General features: G+C 33.6%; 1 protein-coding gene across 5 annotated transcripts in view; it reads right to left on the bottom strand.

The window, feature by feature from the left end:
• DIAPH3 (diaphanous related formin 3) overlaps positions 1-17,243 on the bottom strand; it is a 481,355-nt gene that overhangs the window by 240,309 nt on the left and 223,803 nt on the right. For all 5 annotated transcript variants that reach the window (XM_003790158.2, XM_003790157.2, XM_003790156.2 and 2 more), the window contains 3 exons: positions 15,631-15,726; positions 6,604-6,698; positions 2,054-2,155 (listed from right to left, as the gene is read on the bottom strand). In XM_003790158.2, coding sequence (XP_003790206.2) covers positions 2,054-2,155; positions 6,604-6,698; positions 15,631-15,726 — 293 coding nt within the window. The remainder of the gene's footprint in view (positions 1-2,053; positions 2,156-6,603; positions 6,699-15,630; positions 15,727-17,243) is intronic.

Raw genomic sequence — 17,243 nt, forward strand, 5'->3', positions numbered from 1 at the left:
GTATGGTCTAGCACTGAATGTGTAAACTCAAGGTTAAATTTGAGTTGACATGTCCTAAAAGGGAAGTGGGCCCATCCTCATCTTAAAATCAAAACTGTAACCTCTAGCACACACATCTGGGAATACATTTGTAATAACTTTCTGACTCCTAAAAGTACACTGTCTATAAATCCTAGCTCACTGACATGAATTCTAAATTTTCAAAAGAGGCATACCTTGGCTATTTTAAATGAACCTAAAATATCTGCAAGTTTGAGCTTGGTCTTCTGTGAATCCTCAGATCACAGAAATAGTTTTAAATCTTCACTATGATGATTTACAACCTAAGAATACTTTTCATGTGCTTCAGATTTAATGTACACAAGAAATATTTCAACATTACAAATTTACGTACTATTTTAATTCAAGAGCCAAAAAAGATAGGTAAAAATAAACACTGTAAATAATCTATCTTTAAAAATTTACTGACAATTCCCCCTTTTTTACCTATTCTCGTACGGAAGACATGGCAAGCAGAGTACAAAATAGGAATCAAGAGTAAACCAAAGTGAACTAAACAAGGAAATGTAGAAGACAGGAAAGGAGAGGGGAAGAAAAAGAAGAGGGAGAGAAAAGAATACCTTGGAAAATTAAAAAGTCAGAGTCTTTTCTTTAAACAATCAGTTTAAAAGTTTTTTTACTAAAAATTATAAGGTTGTGAAGAGGAAAAGCTCTGTTTTTTTGCTTTTTGTGTTCTACTTAGAATTTTCTGAACTTTGGGGGTAGGAGGAGTAAGTAGAGTGGATTTATGAAGAGACAGGAAGGAATTTAAGAGTAAATGCCTACGATATGCCAAATGTGGGGCATAGACATAGCTTTTAAATTAGCTAACATTAAATAAAATTTTATCTTGCCCTGAAAATTGGTCATATAACTGAAGGTGAAGGGGGAAAAGTAAATAAGATTAAAAAAACAGCATCTTAAATTATTGTTATGATGACAAAGTCGGACCAACTTAAAAATTATGGGAGAATAAAACAAAGAAAGCTCCAGCTCCATCCAGGTAAACATAAAAGATGTGAGGTCTCTGTCTTTTTAGTAAAGTATCCCATGAAAGGAAAGAAAAGTACCCAATGTACTTGATACTACTATGAAATCAATATATAACCACCTACACAATCATACAAATGGCAAAACATAACTATAGTCGATAAAGCGGAAGGGAAGAGGAGAGGCAGGGGTGGGGAGGATGGATACGGCAGGAGGGAGGGTATTCGGGGGACCTCACCTAAAGTGCATGATGGACTGGTACATTTCAAAACTATTAAGAAATGAGTATAATTGTGATGGATGTGTTACTTGGGTTGAATGTAAACATTTCACATTGTATATCGAAGCAGTACCCTGAACTCCATAAATGTATCAATGTACAAAGTTATGATTTAATAAAAATTAATTTAAAAAAACACCAAAAAAAGAACAAAGAAAGCTTCTTAAATTTTAAGTTGAAATACAGCTAATATATGCCATTAGAAAGTCTTTCCCCCGCTTTTGACTCCAGCTTCTGTAAAATAGGAGGCTGGAACAAGATGATTATCAAGGTGCCTCAAAGACATATTTTTTGTAAATGAATTCATTTTTTACCCTCATTGCCAAGAAAGAAACTGTATCTCGAAGTTTAGAGTATAAACTATGAGATGAACTCAAGTGAGTGATCAGAACAAGAAATTGAAGCTTACAATATGATGGAATACATAGCTGAAGAATAAATCACAGATATACTCTCTATTCTTAAAGAGTACAGTTTTCATTTTACATTCTGACATTAAATAGAGAATATAAAAAGTTATATATACACGTTTCAAAAGCCTCTTGAATTTCATTTAAGGACAGAGTTTCAATATGTAATTTAAATCAAGATAATTTCTCATGAATATCCTTAGGTTAAAAAAAAAGCAAGATGGATAGTAAATGTATGTGATTATTCATATACATTTAACAGTGCAGAAAACCTTAACGTTTTACTTTCTCTTATTTCACAGGGTAAAAATCCTCTCTGAGACTCAGTACTTACCACAACAGCAAACTGCTCAGGTTCACATAAGTTGTTATATTCACTCTTGAACTGAGACAATGAATTCAACTGCTCTTGATCAGGAAGATGCTTTATTAAATTCTAAAAATTAAAATTAAAAGAAAATGCCTTTACTAAACGTGTTCTCAAAGTAAAAAGAAATGAATTTATAAACTATGGAAAGGAAACCAGTGAAGTTAATCGTTAGTTTTATTTCTAGGTAACCTTCCTTGTACTACTAAGCCTTAAGCAACGTTCCCTGCATCTTGAAAACAGTCAATTTTCCTTTTCTCTAACTCAGAGTTATTATATATTCAAATCAAGCACTACTGAATGTTTATTTGATTAGCTATATAATTGAGAAAGAGAACTCAACCTATACCAAAGGAACAGCTTTCTCACCTGGATAAATGTGATCCATTACATTTCAGCTTTAGGGAATTAAATGTCAGAAATTTCAGGCAAAGCCAAACATATTTTAACACTTCACTCGGGGGGATAAAAGAAATCATCATATTGCTACTAAAAAGCAAGGGAAAGAATAGAAAAGAAATCGAGAGAATTTTAATGGAAGTGCTTGCAAGATTTAAATAGCACGAATAGAGTTTTATTAATAAAAACTGAAGATGTCTCTAAAACAAAGACAAAGTAACTTTTCTGATGGGAAAGGAAATGAAAACAGGCACTGAAGCCACAGGATGATATACCTTGCAGATCAAAAGCATTTACAGAGATCCTTTAGGATCTTAAGTGCCCATAGCTATAAAAACCCTTTATCCATATCATCTGCAGACCAGAAACCCCTGGTTCATTTGGCTATTCTGGCTTCTTTGTCCATGCACAGCCAGGCCATATACTTAAACAAGAGAACCACTTGATGAAAGACCAAGGGAATACATTATTAATTCTGTCTTCCTCATGGAATTCATGTAATTGAACAATCCCTTGAACAAAATCTATGTAGATTCTCTGTATCAAAATATAATAAACCATAATAATGTTATAAGAAGCTAGTGTACTGATATTAAAATTAAGAGAAAAAAGGAGAAATTGGTGCTCAAAATTCCAAATTATAACATCAGTAAATTCCATACAAACCCAAGTCAAGTACAAATTATAAATAAGCACACATCACGCTAAATATTTTTATTTGGAAGAAATCTACCAGAAGTGTTATTAGTTGAAAATACTGCTAGAGAGTGTTACATTTCAAAACCTGTTAGATTAAAGAACAAGTTATTGACTCACTGTGTACCTTTGGACAAAAACTTGGTTGACTGGACAAAAACAAACAAAAAAGGGCAGCAATTTAAGATCATCCCAAGAAATGTGTTCACTATTAATACAACCAAATGGAATAAAAACAATAAAAGTATAGAATTATCATCACGTAAATAGAAATTTCTCTCAGCGGAAATGCCTAAAACCAAAAGGCATATTTACTTATTTCGTATTTTCCTTAAACATTTTAGTGGACCACTAAAATTTAACCATTTTTAGTGGATTGTCTGAGTTATTTATTATATTGTATAATATCTGATAATCACCTTTTAGATGGCCACCAAATCCCCTTCAATATTTTGAATTAATATACCTAAGGAAATTTTAATCTTTTATCAGAAATTTAACTATTTTTCACTCTATTAATTTTGCATTTTAATGTAAAAATACTATTGAAATTGATAAGTGTGCAGGCCCAACCTTCTGTGTATCTTCTGTTTCCTAAATTCTTATGCCCTTTACAAATCTTAAGCTCCTGTTTAGTTGAATACTGCAGAGATCAGAACACACCCATCTTTCCTCTCACAGCTCACATTATTATTGCCAAAACAACTGTCCTTCATTATGTTTTTCATACAGTTCCCCTTTTCTATAACCAATATTAGGTTACAGGACAAAGGGAATTGAATTCAACCTCTAGTGCCCTGGCCTCCATACAAACAAACAGAGCTCGCTCCTCTACACATTCTCGGCTTCTAATCTCAGTAAAGCTTTGCTCATCTTGTATCATAATTATGTATGCACATATCATTTCCCTTGCCAAACTATTATATAAATTCCAAAAATGTGAAGTCTATCTCAGACTGAGCCTAACTGGGTACCCCAGAACATGATAGGGACAATAAAATATTTGTAAAATGAATTAATGAAAGACTGATGTGGCAAAGATAAATGGGTAAAAATGTGGAAAAATGGCATAACATAATATAATGATGACTATTTGTTATATATGAATAACTAAATATGCCAAAATAAAAATAAACAGTGTACAAAGCCCCAACCAAATAAATGATTATAACAACATAATGTTCTATTTCTATGCCTTGTTCAAAATAGGAAGTTAATCTCATTAAAACTGAGAACATACTTTTTATTTATTTATTTTTTAGAGACAGGGTCTCGCTATGCTGCCCAGGTTGGAGTGCAGTGGCTATTCACAGGTGCGATCCCACTACTGATCTGCATGGAAGTTTTGACCTGCTCCATTTCTAACCTGGGCCGGTTCACCCCTCCTTAGGGAACCTGGTGGCCCCCTGCTCCTGGGAGGTCACCACATTGATGCCGAACTTAGTGCGGACACCCAATCGGCATAGTAGACTATAGTCCAGAACTCCTGGATTCAAGCAATCCTCCTGTCTCAGCCTCCCAAGTAGCTGGGACTACGGGCGCACACCAGCACATCTGGCAAGAGAACATACTTTTAAAATAAAAAAAATAAGAGTTCGAATAGTAGGAAATTTTCTTTTTAATGAATACATGAAAATCTTATATATGTTCTAAATAATTTAGTTTTTAAATTCATGAAACCAATTTTATATTTAGTTATAAATGGCAGGTAGAAAAATGACACTCACTTCTAAAGATATGCATTCCTAATCTCCAAATTATGAAAATATTAGTTTATAGGACAAAGGGAATTAAAGTTACAGATGGAATAAAGGTTGCTGGCGGCTGATCTTAAATCAGGGTCATTATGTTGGATTACTTGAATATGCCAAATGTAACCAAAAGTGCCTCAAAAGTAGGAGAGCCCGAACAGAGTGAGAAGGAGATAAGATCATGAAGGAAAAGAAGAGGAAGATCCAATACTGCAGCCTTGGAAGACGAAGGCAGAGGTTAACCAGCCATGGAAAGTACACAGCCATGAGATGAGACGCTGGAAAAGACAACGAAATGCATCTCCCAGAGCCTACAGAAGGGAACACAGTCTCTTGCTCCCAACAGGTTGATTTCACAGTCAGACCAGTGTCAGACTTTTGTTCTACAGACATGTAAGATAATAACTCAAGTCACTGACTCTGTGGAGAATGGTAACAGTGACAACAAAAAACTGATACAGTAAGAAACATATGAAGCTGAATGTACTTTGGACATGATTTTTAAAATGAAAATCACCTTTTTTCCACATGTAGACAATAAAATCCACATGGATCATCCAAACATTCATGTAATCAAGCTAAATGCTACTCAGTAAATATTTAATAAATTCATTATAAGAAATACAAATATGTACAAGTAACAAAATTTTCTATGAGGAACTTGGAATCTACTTCCAGCAATCAACACATACACAAGCAAGAAGAATAATGATGAAAATCCAGTAAAAAGAACTTTCTAGGAGAAAAATAAGCTTTAAGAGTTGTTCAGTTAGGCTGTTCATGAGTCTAAGATTCTTGAAGCATCAATCATTAATAAAATTATTACTACCACATTTAGAAGACAGAAAAGGAAAAACTTAGAACAACTTATAAAGATATTACTTATTCATGGATTAAAATGTCTAAAACAATGTTAATTGCTTATCAACAATAAGAAATAATAGCTGGTTTCTTTTTATTGGTAAAAAGCCAACCAAGTATATCCACTATCAGAACAAGAGATGGTAAACTGAAGATAGTTTGTAGTTATATAATTGTGTTTTGATTGCACAAGTTTATCAAGATATACATTACTGATCTTTTACATGGAATTCAGCAAGCAGCTTTGACACCATTAACAATATAAAATTCATAAAAATTAATATGGGTAAAAAGCATTTTAAAAATCAGGTAAATTGTGAATAAATTCAGAATATTATACTATGCAAAAGAAACCTAGTACTCATAAGAGCACAAATGACTCCAATAAAAGTTGTTAGTAAAGGTAACTCTAATTGAAACGAAAACTCTTTCAATCTTCTGTACCAAACAATAATACTTTGTGAGCCTAAGAAAAACAAATTCTAAAAAGGCTAAGGCAACAAAACTTAAATTAACTAATTGCTAGCCTGAAGAGTTCCAAAACCAAAAATGTAAAATTAAATAATTTGCTTTTCAGAAAGTCGCTTAAAAATATATGAAATGTAATCATTTTGGTAGCGTTGTATATCATTTGCGGTAAGAGAAAATGCAGTTTTCTCTCCTGGCAATGCAGAAGTTATGCTAAAACTAATTATGCAGCAATGATTTTCCAGTTGAATGAACTGGGTTAAGAATTTTGCTTCACTTACAGATTTCTTTTTAATGAGAAGCCTGCAACGAAATATTGGAGTTTAAGCTGTGCCTGTTTACCTGAATCATAGACTCTGCCAACTGTGTTTCATCTACTTCCAATATCATCATTTTGATTTCCTCATACGGCACCCGAAAAGAGCTCAGGAAGATTGCTGAGAGAGAAAAAACAGGACTCATAAAAAATAAGGTAAGAATAAGAACTTTAGGTATAGTTCCATTTATAGCATCAAAAATAAATTTATAAAACAAGAGAATTTAAACATGTAACATTTATTATAGGAAAAACTTCTTTACCATTTTATACTTTTACAGTCTTAGATCTAGTATTGAAACAATAATCCTGTATCATTATGCTAGATCCAAGGTTAATTTTTAAATGCTTATATGTTTGCCTATCACAGGAATGATGCCATTTTCACGTGATTAAAAACTGAAATAAGTTAGGAAAACTATAAAAACATGACATTGCAATGAGACAAATGATAAAACTCCAGTATGTACAAGTAATGTTTGTCTGAAGATAGGTACTATTTGCTTGTATATCTTCCAGCTTTCCTAAAAACAGGGTATCCCAAAGGTTGCCATACTGAAGGACATAAACAAGCTCGTATCCATTTTAAATTTTCTATTTTAAATATTTTTATATTTATATATTAACATATATAGAAGTGTTTTATTTATATATCAACACAAACTTTGCAATGAATATTTTGTAAACAAAGGTACATTTAACTACAACTTATCATTTTCCGTATGTATGTATGTATGTATGTAAGGCTACCTTTGGGATGCCCTGGAGTTCAGCAAAAAATATTTTAAGAAAACTACTAAGCTGTACATTAACACTTTCACAATTGTACATTAATACTACAAAATTACAAAGAATTAGCCTTTACAAGTCAATAAAATTTAAAATATCCAATTTAAGAAAACAAATTTTCAGGGGAAATTATCCAAATGGATTATACAGGATAACGTTACTAATAAGAATTCCTACATTTACATTTTTCTTGAAACCTTTTAATATCTACTATTATGACATAATGATCTTGTCACAAGTTACAGACGTCTAGAAATACATTTTCACAATATTAGATGACAACGTTTTTGCTAGCTCTCCCCTTACTCTACCATTACATTTCTATGTTCAAGATGCTACTTTCTGAACATACTCAACACTCGCAAAGCAATAGGACTTTACTTTTTTAATTCACTGAAGTTCTATGTTATTTGCCCTATAGGTATTTCTTTATAAAGGCACTGCATTTGGTGTTCTACATCCTCAGTCAAATGCAGATAGATTTGATCCACAGTTGTTTGATCTACATAGTAAGTATAGAAGCCATAGATATGAAAGGCCAACTGTAAGAAACTTGGGCACCCACAGATTTTAATCCCCAATGGATACTGAAAGAAACATTATTTTTTATAAATAAGGAAACATGACTTGCTTCTTTCTTTTCTCCTTCTTGGATATATCAGATCATATACAAATGTACAGTAGCACCATCTGTGTTCATATTAGCAGTTATATTTACACATGTCTAAATCTAAGAAGTAATAAATATTAGATAAATACACTAAATGGATGTCTATAATCCTACATACCAAAAAAAAATATGAAATAAAATATTTAAGTAATACTAGAATACATAGAGTATATGAATGACAAAAGGTAACTCCACAGTAGACACTGGGAAGCACAAAAACATAATAACCGAAAAAGGCAAAGTAAAACTCTCCAGTGATTGAAGTATCAATTTGAAGTATCAATTGAAGTATCAATTTGAACTATTGCCACTGGGAAAATGCCTTCACTAGAGGTAAAAATTAACATAGTAATAACCTCATGGACCCTGACTTCAGACAAGTACATTTCCCTAAGCCACTAATCCATGTAAATAACAGATAGGATTCTGTGGATCATATTAGGAAGTTTAGAGTTTGGCCACTGTCAGTATTGTAGCTACCCTGGGTTACAAACAAAATTTAGCTGTAGTCAGGACACAAAGTCATGGTTTTGGTTGCCATGAAGTGCTACATCAGAATTAGAAATCACAGGACTCTGATCTGATGCTGGGCCAACCGTGGGAAGAGGGACACCAGCCTATGCTGTGCCAATCATGGGAGTCCTGGGCATAGGACGTTCCCTAACACTGAACAGGCAGGAGTAATACACACATAGACAGACTTAGTGTTGAAAGTTGTTCACAAACAAAGCTAGACAGTGAAGACAAAAATAAATACCTATTTCTTCAATGTGCAGTCCCCAGTGCATGAGAATAATGATCAAGAACAAACAGGGAAAAATGATATCACTGAAAGAACAAATGAGGAGCCAGACACTTTGTTAGAGATGGATTAGTGTGAACTGTCTGACAAAGTATTCAAAATAGCAGTTGCAGACAATTCAGAAGTCATGGACCGTGGCCTTAGTCAAATGATTGTAACTTGCAGGTTCCCAGGGAATCGTTGATCATTGAATACAATACTATCAACCTTTTCTCTTAGTAGCTAAGTTATCTACTGGTACTTCCTGCCCTTTGGTTCAACCCAAAGGTTTCTAGTGATCCCACATGTCCCTGTGCCTTACTTGTTCATTTTCCTCTGCTTCTGAGCTTCTGCCTCCTAAAGAGCTGTTTCTGTGTCCCTCAAATGTAGCAGTTCTCCCCCACACTGGTTTCCATGGGAAACCTAGTCACATCACATAGACTTTAGTGAAGACTTGAAGGTCTCAGTTTGACATGTATGGTCTTTCACCGGCTTTGCTGAGTCTATCCCCACTTTATATTCTTTCTCCCTTGAATATTGATCATTGTTCTATTTACACTGGGGCAGCCATGGTGGAATGAGGAGGCTTTACTTTCATATACTAACAACTAGCACAAATAAATACTGTTTATTTTCAAAAAAAAAAAAATACATATATATATAAAATAAAATACAATAATAGCCAGTGACTTCAATACTCCACTTTTATTAATGACAGAACTTTCAGATCAAAAAAATCAACCAAAAAACACTGATTTAAAATGAACTCTGCACCAAATGAACCTAATAGCTATGTACAGAAAATTCCATCAGTCAGGATACATATCTCAAGTACATATAGAACATTTGAGGCTAGATTATATGTTAAGCCAAAGAACAACTCTGAACAAATTTAAAAAGACAGAAATTATATCAAGTATATTTTCTGAGCACAACAGCACAAAACTAGACATCAATAACAGAAGCACGTCAAAAACTTTATAAGTACATGGAAAGTAAACAACATGCTCCTAAATAACCAATGTGTCAATGAAGAAACTAAGAGGGAAATTTATAAGTATCTTTGAAAATATAAAAATAGAAAAAGAATGTACCAAGATCTGAGATACAGTAAAAATATTTCTAAGCGAGAAGCTATACCAAATAGAAGATCTCAAATAACTTAATTGTACCTCATGAAATTAGAAAAATATAAATTTAATCCAAATTATGTCCTTATTAGAAAAATCAAAATAATAAAGATCAGAACATAAATAAATGAAATGGAGACTAAGAAAATACAGAATAAAACAAAAAGTTGTTTTGAAAAGAAACAAAATCAAGACAGAACTGGAAGTGAAATTAAATCAGCAATAAATAGCCCTTATATTAGTCACAAGCAATGTATCGTTAACTATAGATACTATGCTATACACAAAATCTCTTCAACTTATTCTTCCTACTTAACTCTTTTAGATTCTACATGTGAGATCATGCGGTATTTGTCTGTGTTTGTTTGGCTTATTTCACTTAACATAATGTCTTCTAAGATCAGTCGTATGGTCCCAAAATTTTACAAAAAGGTGGCCAACATGCAGAGAATATTTTGGAAATATTATATAAAATTGTGGAATGAATATTTTGTAAATAAAGGTACATTTAACTATAATTTGCCATTTTCCCTATGTATGGCAACTTTATGAGTGACTTTTGGGATACTCTGTATTACAAATGTAAACTCAATATATGAATTAGGTATCAGAAGAAAATAAAATTGATGATATGAAAGACTTGGTCAAAGAAGTCATCCAAAATACATCATAAAGAGACAAAGAGATGAAAAAATAATAGGTTCAGACACATAGAGGATGAGTAATAATGCTTCAAAAATTCAATAGGCAATCCAAAATATAAATTTGAAAGAACACTAAAGAAGCATATTTAAAAAGTAAATTCTGAGGATTTTCCAGAATAATATAAACACACAAATCACCTATTAAGGAGGCTCAATAAACCCTTAAAATGATGAATAAAAAAATCATGCTAGATCCTTGTAAAAAAAGCTGGCATTAGGGATATAGTAGAAAGGGAACACCCATTCATTGTTCACAGAAAGAATAAATGGACACAAATATAACAAAAAATGCATATTTAAATCAGGGGATGCTACACAGCAACACAGTCTCAGTCACTACTAACAACTTAACTATTGCAGTACAAAAACAACCATAACGTTTAAGCAAATGGCCTGGCAATGTCCCAATAAAACTTTGTCTATAAAAACTGGCAGTGGACCAAGATTTAACCTAAGGGCCATAGTTTGCTCAACCATACATTATTAGCAACAAAACTGGAAACAATCCAAACGTTAACTAACCATTGAATGAAGTGTGATATTCAAATAATGTAATACCACACTGTAATGAAAATGAATATTCTGCAGCAGAAAGCATTAACATGGTTTGACTTTATTTATGTAAAATTCAAAGCCAAATTTATCATCTAAAAACATGTACATGCTTGACCAAACTGTAAAGCAAAGAAAGCAAATGTTTGACCCTCTATTCAGGATAAAGTAAGTTACTTCTCCCAGGAAGGAAGACATAAGCTTGGAGAGGGTTATGTCCCATACAAGCTGCTAAAGGTGAGTTAATGTTTTTCTTTAGCTGTGTTTGCTTTATTATTAAACTGTATCATGCATTTTATGTCTCTCCTATATGCAGAATGTATCATAATAACACTATAAAATAAAGTGGATACTATTTTTAAAAATGCATTAAGAAGGTACAAAACTGTGAGGGATTAACCTTACTCAAGTGAGTCCTGACCCTTCCCCTTGCTCCTATGAGGAACTTTTAAACCTTTGGAAATGACATGCTTGGAACGTGTCTTTATCATCAGTTGGTCTGTGTTAATGATATGATTTGTGGTAGGAGTTTGGGGCCACATATTATCAGCTCTTCCTTTGGAAAGGCAGAAGAAAAGGTCAGTCACAGGTGGGGTGAGGTTCAACCATGACCATGTCTCTGAACACCAAGGCTCAAGTAAGCTTTCCTAGTGGGTAATACTCTGTCATACACCATTTCTTGCAGCAATTAGTGCTGCCTACAACTCCTCTGGGAGAGGAAAATTGGAAAGTTCATGCTGGGAGCTCTTCTGGGCTCAGACCATATACCTTTTTACTTCACTGATTCTAATCTACCATGTTGCTGTGATAAACAACTTCAGCAAGTTCTATCTATAAGTCCTTTTCAAGAATTAAAAACATGAGAGTGATGTTGAGGACCCCTGAACTTGCAAATTGTATCAGAAGGGAGGCTGGTGTTGAGGAACCACTAGCTTTACAGATTAAAAAACTGCAGTTACAGTTATATAAGTAAATGATAAATAAGATTAAATAATATACATAACAAAAAATATATAATATCATATAAGGAACAGGTGAAAAAACAGAAAAGATACAATGTTACCAGGAGAATGTGCCTTGCAGATAGAGATGACATCCTTCTACTTTCCTCTCTATTTGTTATTTACTCACTACTTTTAGGTAATATTCTATAATTAAAGTAGCACATAACTATTAAACACACATATTTACTAGGATCAAAGAAAAATTTCTTAATAACGTATGAACAAATTGTCTTTTGGAAAGCATTTGGTAAAATAAGGGCAAAAGAATTACAAAAAAGAGTTCAAAATGACTTGATGCCTAAGAGACAATTCAGAAGTATATACTTTATTTTTTAAATACAGCACTTAAAAGCTACCAAGGATAAAATAAGAGACTCAGTTAAAGCCTCCAAAAGACCCATTAAAATGAATCTTTTTACTAACATACATCTTATCCTTGAAAAGGTGATTAGATAGATCCCAGTAGAAAACTCTGAGTTCAGTTAAGGAGTATAAAGTGTGCAGATTTTGAAACGAGTCATGCTTGTTTTCTGCAAGGGAATGTATAAATATTTAAGCCTTTATGATAATTTATAGATTCCAGGGTTCCTTCTGTTAGAGTTCTAATAGCTAATGAAAACAAATCCGGTAAAACATATGAATTTTGTAAAACTCCTGAGCATTCTCTTGATCCTAGAATGCCTACAGTTCTACCTTTAATGATGGACTCAGAGCCTCTGCCAAAACCTTCATGAACTCGAAATACAGGAAACCTATACCACCTTTAAATGAATAGGAAAATAAATTAGTGACTTCTAGGATTCTATAGAAAGTATCCTAAAAATTCTAGAGAATATTTCTGTTAGGAAAAATCATAGAGAAATTATCTAATATAGACCCATCAGTTTTCTCTTCAATAAACCTGAGGAGTGAATCTCTCCAGGTTAGTATCAGTATTCTTCTGTTGACCACTGTTCAGCCAACTTATCGCACAAAAGCAGTTTTCACTAACACTCTGCTCAGAATTCAGAATCTGAATTTCATAGACAAAACCCAGCTGAGAATCAAACTATAATTACAGTAAAGATTATAGGCTGCTAAGGCTTCTTATAGCTTAAATCATAATACTTGCTACAATCAGAGAGGGCAAGAATAATCCTAAAATGAATTACATCATAATATGACATGGCAGAAATTCTTTCTCTTTTGTTCTCATATTTTAAAATGCTTCTCAATCAAAGGGATGGGATATATGACTTCTAGCTAAAGAAAACAAGACAAGATAGTTCTTTTTCATAATAATGAGATTTTTTTGGTTAAATCTGTAAACAGAAATAGATACACCTTAATCTAATGGCTGTTTTCAAAACGAGTAACCTTATTCAACTCATGTAATGGCTGCACCCACCAGATTCCCTACAGCTATGATGTCAATGCTAATTACCTATCTGGGGGAGTGGTAGTAAAGATTAAAGGACCATATCTTGAACTAGCACCAAGAGGTAACCAATATTTATTAACTGTTTCACTGAAATTTGAAATCCTATTTAGCACATGTTTTGTAATATAAAAAAAACCTTTATAAATATAAAGTTAATTATTATAAATAATCTGAGAAGGATATTTAGGCTAACTTATCATGGCTGAGCCATCCAGAAAGAATTCTATTCAACATGATAACCTGCTCAGGAACCATAACAAGGCTGTATAGAATCAAGCTAGCACTTTGCAATGCAGGTTATGGAACATTTTTCAAAACAAAATGACCTCTTTTATTAATTTATTCTTTGTCGAGCCACAGTCTTACAGTCGTGGCAACAAAGCTCATATCAACCTTAACTTCTTGGGCTCAAGCAATTCTCTTATCTGTTCCTCCCCAGTAGCTGGGATTATAGGTGCCAGCCCCAACACTTGGCTATTTTTAGAGACCAGGTCTTGCTCTGGCTCTGGCTAGTCTTAAACTCCTGAGCTCAAGGAATCACCCACCTTGGCCTCCCAGAGTGCTAGGAATACATGCATGAGCCACTGTCCCCAGCCCAAAATCATTTCATTTAGACCATAGAGTACAGAACTTTTTGAGATTATCCAGATTAATCCAGTGCTCTGCACTGGAACAGTGTTCTTTTAGGAGAAATTCAAGTACGATGCAAAATCACCCTAAATCTCCATTACCTAAGCACAAAGAATTTATTTCAAATTATAACATATCCATAGCACATCAGAAAGAAAGGGCTTTGTAAGTTATGAATGATCCTTGTATCTGGATGAAGGATACCACTCTGAATGCCATTCTTGGTGCCAGGAAAGAAAGACTATTGCTTCTCAGATCACCAATTAAAGGCATCCACCTAAAAATAAAATATCTTCTACTCATTTTCCTAATATGCCAAACAAGTCACATACATGGTGATTTCTGTCTCAAGGCAAGATGTGCAATCAACTTGTGCACAGAAATACAAGTGTGAATACTGAGCATCAATGCCTCCACATTATCCTTGGAGATCTTCACAGGCACACGTTGTAGAAAAGAGAGGGCCCTCTGGCAAAGTGAGTGTGAAGGAGAAGAGGTTCCAAAACTTCCATAAAAGGAATTCTAGTTCTACTTTCTGGACATACTACCTGAAACACAATTCTCTCTTTAATCAACAGCAAGGACCTTTACCTTCTCAGTGGAGAACTGTTTCATATCCAGTACTGCTAAAAGCTCAGTTGAGGCATGCAATAATTGAGAGGCACACCAAAAACCATGTTAACTCTTCAGCACTCCAAAAATCTCCATATTACTTATATCCCTCTTGCACAATCAGAAAGTAATATATACAGATCATATCATCTCAGTTCCAAGCAGAACTACCTTTGATGCATCGAAGACACAAATGCATTAGGAGCAAAACTATTTGCCCTGTTCTCTTAAACTAATTCAGTCAGGAGAATAACTCAATTCTAAATATTTAGCTCCAATAACCATAATTAAATCTAAACTATTTCTACTCAGACTTTTTTCGAAGAAAGGCTTTGAACTGCTCAGACAGGATAACTGAATTCATTTTATCCATCATCTTCATTTCCATTAACATTCTAACCTCCTTCATGCACAATCAAGTATCTATCACAAATAATACAGACTGAGAGTTAGAAAAGAAGTAATCACTACATTCTTTTTGAAATATGATGTGATTACCTGAATTCCTTAAGACTTTAAAAAGCTGTTCTCTTTGCAGTGATTGGAGATAGAATTTCATTCTAAATCTTATCTTTATTTTCTAATATATTTAAGTTTTGAAATGTTTAATCCATATGCATAAAAAGTTGCCTTTGAATTTATCATGCACATAATAAAATTAAAGATAACATAAAATGAAAAACAAATCATAAACAACATGAAATCATTTAAAGAAACCACCCTCAGTGTCTTTTGATATCTTATCAAAATGTTACACTTACAAAGGTTCTGGGCAACTTTGGAATCTAGAAATTTAAGTTCTTTAATCTTTTTCTTAATAGCTTTCTTCTCTTCAAAATCTTCCTCTTCTCTTCTTTCTGTAAAACCAAGGATAGATCCATGTTAGAGGCAGTAAGGCTTTGAAGTACAAAGGAGCAAGCAGTGAACTTCTATCATAAAAAATGCTAAAAAGATATAAATCTTCTAAATTACACAATTATAAAAATAATAAAATAATAGATATTCCAAGACCTGAACTGTTTCGGGTAGGCTCTGCTGGCTGCTTTTATGTTAGAAAAACTACTTAAAGTAAATATTTGAAGGTCTAACAGGAAAAACAGAAATAAAATTTATGTATTCTGTGAAAACTAAGACCACTAGGTACAAGAATAAACACTGGTCATTTGAATGGAATACAGGACACAATTATAAAATTTAATACACTCGCACTTAGGTTAAGAAGTTAGCTCTAAGCATGCTAGACAAAGCATATAGTTGCTATATAATTTATATATGATACCATGTTTACTTAAAAATATAACTCATAAAAAAACAGAAAGAATAAACTGTTCATTGATTTACAAATGTCAAACTTCTCACAGGTTTTTCTTTCTTTTTTTTTTTTTTTTTTTTTTTTGGCCGGGGCTGGGTTTGAAGCTGCCACCTCTCCAGTATATGGGGCCCACACCCTACTCCTCTGAGCCACAGGCACCGCCCCAAATATCAAACTTTTCATTCAGCCTTGGGATAAGTTCTGGTTGGTCATAGTACTTTATCGTTTTGATGTGCTGTGGGATTCACTTTGAGAGTATTTTGTTGAGGATTTTTACATCTGTGTTCATCAGGGATACCGGATACTATTAATTACTGAGTCAATCTTGTTACTGATTGGTCTGTTCACGTAGGTTTCATCGTGTTGTTTCTATTTTCATATGTTTCAAGAAACTCGTTTTCTTTCTTAATTTCTTCAATGACTTATTGGTCATTTAGGAATATGTTGTTTAATTTCCATAGTTCCTAATAATTTCCACTTTTATTCAATGTTTATTAAGAAGACACTTGATATGAGATCAATCTTTTAAAATTTGGGGACTTCTCTTTTCACAAGATGGCGCCAAAAGTGAAGAAGGAAGCTCCTGCCAAAGCCAAAGCCAAAGCAAAGTCATTGAAGGCCAAGAAGGCAGTGCTAAAAGGCATCCACAGCCACCCAAAAAAAGAAGATCCACACATCACCCACCTTCCAGCAGCCAGACTCTGAGGCTCTGGAGGCAGCCCAAATATCCTCAGAAGAGCGCCCCCAGGAGAAACAAGCTTGACCACTATGGCATCAAGTTCCCCCTGACCACTGAGTCTGCCATGAAGAAGATAGAAGACAACAACGCACTCGTGTTCCTTGTGGATGTCAAAGCCAACAAGCACCAGATCAAACAGGCTGTGAAGAAGCCTTATGACATTGATGTGGACAAGGTCAACACCCTGATCAGGCCTGATGGCGAGAAGGCATATGTTTGACTGACTCCTGATTATGATGCTTTGGATGTTGCCAATAAAATTGGGATCATCTAAACCAAGTCCAGCTGGCTAATTTTAAATATACAACTTTTCACTGTAAAAA

This window comes from Otolemur garnettii, unplaced genomic scaffold, assembly GCF_000181295.1.
Source record: "Otolemur garnettii isolate 467f Iridium unplaced genomic scaffold, OtoGar3 scaffold00040, whole genome shotgun sequence".
Classification (NCBI taxonomy): Eukaryota; Metazoa; Chordata; class Mammalia; order Primates; family Galagidae; genus Otolemur; species Otolemur garnettii.